Here is a 6,789-nt window from a genome sequence, read left to right on the forward strand (position 1 = left end):
AAAGCCTAGTAGCTCAAGTGACTTAAGCGTGGTTGGAGCCATCATTGAAGACAAAGCAACTTCGGTACAGGCGGAGTTGGCTCTGAACATGCTGCAAACATGAAGTGATTATAGGCAATAGCGACTATTCTGGAAATGGCCTGCGACTTGACATAAAACTAGTATAAAAGCTCTATGAAATCTTAAAAAATATTCAGTTCAATTCGAGCTACATTTCTTTCGGATAGCATCCATTTTTCAGCCCTCTTCTCATCATGCCTCCAGTCTCTACTGCAATCATTCGCTGTGATCAAACAAACCCACTATTCATTCTTGAGGATGCATTTCCTGACCCCGTCTTACGTGCCTTTGTGCAAAGTCACCTTGGGGAAGCATTCCGTATTGAATGCATTACCGATAAACATATCATCCAATTAGACAATGGGTTGTATGCGTTGACTCCTGACTATGCCAGGAAACTATGGCTGAAGCTGGGTAAGGTCATTTGTTTTTATTTGTATCCCTCTATGTATTAACATGATTAAACGTACTCAGCTAAAATTGCAACGGTTGTTGTGGCTGCTGCAAAAGGAATTCATTCGGACATCGAAGAGGGTATCCCTCGTGACGTGATGTCCTTTGAATGGCTTTGTTGCGTTATTCCCAGCATTCTTAACTCGAATCGATTCCCCCACATCTCTCTTGCCAACAACACCCATAACATTCTTCTCGGACTCAAATCCACTACTATGGATGGAATTAAGAGCGTTGTTGGTTCATTCAACATGCTTGTTCTGTTCTATGTTAAATGGGTCCGGGAAATGATCAAAATCAGTATTTTCAAGGGATTAGGATCAGAAGTAAATTGGGGAAAATATTTTGGTATGACTCAGGAGGAGTTCTCCATACAAGTTTCTCGGGGAACGATGCAGTTTGGTCATTCTAGTCTAATCAACAAGTTAACTGGAGACTATGAACAAGACCTAGCCCTGATTTTACACCCAACTCATTCCTCCATGGCTCTAACTTGGTTCTTGGATCCATATGACCTGACTAATTCCTCAATCAACAAATTCATTCCCAAGGCCTATATTACAGAAGAAGAGGAGGATAGCAATATTATTGCTAACTTCATTGCTGAGTCTCTCTGATCTCGTCGAGTAGGGGGGCTCTGTGATGGATCTAACACTAAATGCAGAGTAAGTCATCGAGCTCATCACTCCAAGTCATCTCTGACCTGTGCAATTGATAGAATCTTCTATCAATTTCTCCACTGTTCTGTACAAGTATCTAACAAGTATAAATCTACATAGCATTTAAGGAATAACGACCTTTTTACGATTCTTTGAATATCATCTATATTGAGCTTTACTTCGTGTGAACATAAGCTAATCCGAATATCAGCGCATTTGACGCCTCGTGCTCATCGTTGATTTCGACTTCCGGGCATCCAACGCACAAGCTTGACGACAAGGAAGGATATTCATTGTGTCTATCTTAAGGTATATAGTATTTCGTTGATTTGAATCGAGAGTCTTATTCAAATATTACTCAGAAACATTACAGTAGAGACGAGGGATCGCTGTGCATGTTCAGAATAATAACCAAGTTGGAAAAGTAAAGGAAGTACAGACCAGGATCGAAATACAGTTACGGGGTCTAGACCCCAACAAAGGACATTCAAAACAAAGTATAGAAGGAGTCAACCTCCGAGGCAAATGAGGAAAAACATCGGAAAGCATGACTGTTGTGGAGCAGATAGAAAGAGAACGCAGAACAGGTTGTGAGGCATGATAATCCAGGGAACGTATTCCGGCTTTGAGGATGTCGGGTTTTATAGGTGGGAAATCGGAACCAAGGACCACCTCCCATACATTCAAAGCAGGATGTGCGCCGGTGAGAATACAAAACAGAGGACGGTCAAGCGCGACGGTGTTGAAAGCATTGGTGGTGATCATTCGATATATAATAGGTAGCAACACCGACGAGGAATGTTTAGAGACCGCTGCAAAAAATGATATATCTCTGCGGGATAGATAAGAAGCAACTTCAATTAAGATGTCGTCAGGGAGCACCGCGAAGGAAATGAGTTGATAAGACGAAGGAATCGTTGATTGCGAAACCGTGCCAGAGATAAGTGGGGGCATGAGAGAATGAGCGGAAGACATTGGGCAAAATAGTATCAATGAAAAACAATACCCTCAAGAAAGATATAACCAATTAGTGCGGTACCTGATGTGGGCGCCGGAGACCATTATCACAGTGAGGAAAAGGAGTGGGTTCGGCATACGATCAGCATTATCGTAGAAATACATACATACAACGTCAACAACAAAGGCAGTCCATCCTTCGTACAAGGGCAAGTAAAAAAAGGAACTTACAACCCGCAAACAGTCAATGACTGATGTGAGATTGGACGGACAGGCGAGGTGTATTTAATAAAAACGAAGTACTGCCCGGAAACGGTGAGCGACTGAAGTCATATTGGACAGAGGGGCAGAAAGAAAGAACATGGGAAAAATGTTGCACGCGCTCCTAACGGTGAGCGACTGAAGTCATATTGGACTGAGATGCTGAAAGAAAGAACGTGGGAAAAATCTTGCACGCGCACCTAATGTTACATAATTACAGGGTGTGGAAGGACCTAGCAAAGCAAGGTGAAATTGATGTTGCGTCCATATGCGTTCAGGTGCATTCACCTTATATGCGTTCATTTTGAATCTTGGCGTTCACCTGCATTCCATGCGTTCAGGTGCGTTCCGGATGCGTTCCGGCTCCACTCAAGATTGGATTGCAATTTTTGAGTCTTCAGTTATATATTTGAATATCAATGACTGCATTAATGTTTGTTGACCAGGTCCTCAGTGTCACGAAGCGGCAGAGGCGGAGTGACTAGCGGAGCAGGGAAGCGGAGTGACTAAGCAAGGCGATGAGGCGGAGCGACTAAGCAAGGCGGTGAGGCGGAGCGACTAAGCAGAGCGGAGGCAAACTGGTCCCAGATAATGACAGAGATATATTGAGTATCGTAGTCATAGGTAACAATAAGTAAGCACATACCTGGTCCCAGATAATGACAGAGAGGTCAAGATGAGGGACCAGGCTGTGAGGGGTTGGCTTTATATACATAATCCGATCTGCGAGAAATGACGATGTAATACTGTACAGTTTAGGAACAAGGAAGGTGGCGGAAGCCAGTAGAAGGAGAAGGGTAACAGGTGGATCAGTAATCGATGATGGGGATCAGGTGGGTCAGTAATCAATGGGATTTGACAGTGATGTAATCGTACAAGTAAGGGCGTCGAGACGGTGAGAAAAGGAAAATGATAGGGGCTACATACTTCATGACATTACCCCCCTTCTTATGACCATTGCCCTCGATGGTCAAGCTTTTGCTGCTGTGGGGTGCTTCTTGTGGAAGGCACGAACAATTTTTGGAGCTCGGCTCAGGTTGGGCGCTGGTTCCCAGGAGTTATGCCCTGCGTCGTATCCCTTCCACTTTACCAGGTATTCCAACCTCTTCCACCGGACCCGACTATCCAGGATTTCCTCTACTTCATACTCCGGTTCGTCTTCATACTCCGGTTCGTCTTCATCCTCTAGGTAGACCGGCTCTGGTGGTGGTGGTATTTCTCCATTGATAGTGTTACCTTTCCAGGGGTAGAGTTTGTCAACATGGAACACAGGATGAATGCGGTCAAGGGAGATAGGGAGGTCAAGGCGGTAGTCCAGGGGTCCAATCTTCTCCAAGATTCGGTAGGGTCCGAGCTGTCGATCTCCTAGCTTCTCGCTGGACAGTTGGAGGTTGATGTCTTCCGCACTGAGCCAGACAAAATCTCCGACTTTGAACTGGTGGGCTTTCCGTTTTCCTCGTTCGTATCCCTCTTTCTGTTGCTTTTTTCCTAAGTGCAAGGCGGCCCCTGCGTCCTGTCGGGCTTCTCAGAGTATCCGTATGCGGTCATCTACAGCTGGAATCCCACTGCGTTGTCCAATTGGGATGTTGAACAAGGGGAGATATCCGTAGGTTAGCTCAAATGGGGACATGCCTAATGCAGAATGGGTTCGTGAGTTGATTACGAATTCAGCCATTGGAAGGTGCTCTGCCCAGTCATCCTGCCGGCGACCTACATAGAGTCGAATGTATTTTTCTACTTCTTGGTTGGCGCGTTCAGTTTGACCATTAGACTGCGGGCGATACCCGGAAGTAAGATCTGATTTTATTCCCAGTCTGGCAAGTAGGGATCGCATGAGTTTGGCTGCAAACTGAGGCCCACGGTCAGACTTGAAGTGAAGAGGGAGCCCATGAAGACGGAAGATTTCTTTGTAGTAGATGTCAGCAACCCCTTCTGCAGTGATGGAGCTGGTACATGGGAGGGCATGAATTTGTTTCCCATAGAGGTCTGTGCAGACTAGGACTGCGTCGTATCCTTGGGAGTTAGGTAGTTGCGTTATCAGGTCCACCCCTACCTCTTCCCATAGACCCAAGGGTACGTCTAATGGTTGAGTTACAGCTCGTGGGTGTCTTTGGATTTTTTTGCGTGCGCACGTCTCGCATCCCTCTACGTACTTCTCCACAAAGGAGCGCAGTGTTGGCCACCAGAAATGGGTGCTAACTAGATCGAGTGTTCCGTGGAGCCCAGGGTGTCCAGCAGTGGGATGGTCATGACATTGACGTAGTACTTCGGTGCGCAGATCATTGTCTGCTGGCACGTACACTCGTCCTCGGTAGTAGACCAGACCGTTGTCCTCCTCCCATTCGGCGATTCCATTGGCCAAGCGCTGTAGTCCGTGCTCTTTGACCGTTTTGAGACCTTCCAATACCTGTGCTTCCCGCTGTGAGGCCTTCCGGATGCGATCCTCTAAGGGGTTCCGTAGGATAGAAGCTGCAATTTTGGTGAAATGGTTGGGCTTAAGGACTGTCTGCTGTCGATTATCCTCATTGTCTAGTACCTGGTGCGCTGCCATACGGGAAAGAGCATCAGCCTGAGTGTTTATTCTACCAGGGCGGTGGATCATGTGGAAGTCAAACCGTGAAAGGTATAGAGCCCAGCGAGCTTGGCGGCGGGTGAGGTCTTGAGCTGTGCGCCAAAATTCGAGGTTAGAGTGATCAGTGATGATGTCAAATGGCTGGGGTAGTCCCTCCAAGAAGTTCCTCCAGTCCTTCAACGCTTCTATGATGGCTAGCATTTCCCGGTCGTAGATCTCATAGTTTCGTTCTGCTGGTTGCATAGAGGCTGATCTGAAGGCGACGGGGTGCCATTGGCCATCATCTTGCTTCTGCATGAGGGCACCGCCGGTAGCGAAGCCTGAAGCGTCTACCTCAATTCGGGTTGGTCTGTCCGGTGTCCATAGGGCTAGGATGGGTGCAGAGATGAAGGCCTCTCGGAGAGTATCAAATGCTTGTTGCTGGGTGTCCATCCAGGTAAAGGATATATCTTTCCAAGTGAGGTCGTTCAGGGGCCTGGCTATCCTTGCAAAGTTCCGGATAAAGCGTCGGTAGAAGTTAGCAAATCCAAGGAACCCTCGTAGCTCTCGAAGGTTAGTGGGGGCTGGCCAGTCGCGAACTGCAGCTACCTTTACCGGGTCCATCCTCACCTCCCCTTCTGATATAATGAGGCCTAGATATTCAATCTGTTGTTGTTCGAATTCACACTTCTCCGGTCGTAGGTATAGATCATGCTTCTCCAACCGGATTAGTACTTCCCGTACCACTCGTCGATGCTCCTGAAGATCACTGCTAAAGATGAGGATATCGTCTAGGTAAACCGCTACCTTTCCAGCTGCAATGAGGTCTGCAAATATGGCATTCATAAGTGCTTGAAACGTTGCAGGGGAGTTGGTGAGACCAAAGAACATAACCTTAGGCTCGAACAGCCCTCGTGTGGTTGCAAAGGCCCCTTTCCATTCATGGCCTTTCTTGATTCTGACATTGTTATAGCCCCAGCGTACATCAAACTTGGTGAAATATCGAGCCCCTTGAAGCCGACTAATTATGTCAGCCACCAATGGGAGGGGGTAGCGGTTCTTCACTGTGTACTCATTCAGTTTCCGGTAATCCTGTACAAAACGGAGTTTCCCATCCTTCTTCTTCACAAAGAAGACTGGGGACGAGATGGGTGATTTGGAGGGAACAATGTAGCCTTTCCGCAGATTCTCTTCCAAGAAGCGATCCAACTCCTCCTGCTCATTTAGGGACATGGGGTAGATCTTGGTGCGCATGGTCGCCGGTGCTCCAGGTATGAGATCAATTGCATGGTCCCAAGGTTGGTGGGCAGGTAATCGTTCGGAGGCAGATTCTGAGAAAACCTTTTTGAAATCACGGTACTGCTCAGGGACCATTTCTTCAAAGGTTTTAACGGGTTTGTCTCGGTTGGCTTCCTCTGCTAGCTGCTGGGAGTAAGTGAATCCTGCAGCGCACCAGACTTCCTCAGTCTGTTCCTCTAGGATTCCTGCTTTTACCCATGCCCGGCGAGTTTTATGATTGGCTCGGATTTGGTGTATTGGCGGTTCTTCCACCACTGCTGATTTGCTCTCTTCAAGGGTCGCTTCCAGTGGTACCTCAATCTGAGTGGGTTCGGTGGGAGGTTCCGGGTTCGGGAGTTCAGGGATTGGGCTTTCTGTGTTAGCGGCGGCTCGGTGAGAGTATGAGATCTCCTCGTCTGGGACTTCTTCTATAGTTACTCGAGGGGGTTTTACTGAAAGTCGTCCTTTCTCCCAATCGATCTCCGGATTTACCTTCCGTAGCCAGGGGAGTCCAAGGATGACGTCTTCGCCTCCTAGGTTGGTGATCAGAAAGTCCATCCACCGCTCTTG

General features: G+C 47.4%; 1 protein-coding gene across 1 annotated transcript; it reads left to right on the forward strand.

Annotated features, from left to right (window-relative positions):
• Positions 1-254: 254 nt before the first annotated feature.
• C8R40DRAFT_1075012 (uncharacterized protein) lies at positions 255-1,130 on the forward strand (the record flags this gene model as incomplete). The annotated part of the gene is made up of 2 exons (XM_046226799.1): positions 255-474; positions 535-1,130. 2 exons carry the CDS (start codon positions 255-257, stop codon positions 1,128-1,130), a joined length of 816 nt encoding a protein of 271 aa, XP_046079339.1.
• Between the last annotated feature and the right edge of the window lie 5,659 nt (positions 1,131-6,789).

Source organism: Lentinula edodes (genome assembly GCF_021015755.1).
Source record: "Lentinula edodes strain Le(Bin) 0899 ss11 chromosome Unknown C8R40scaffold_74, whole genome shotgun sequence".
Classification (NCBI taxonomy): Eukaryota; Fungi; Basidiomycota; class Agaricomycetes; order Agaricales; family Omphalotaceae; genus Lentinula; species Lentinula edodes.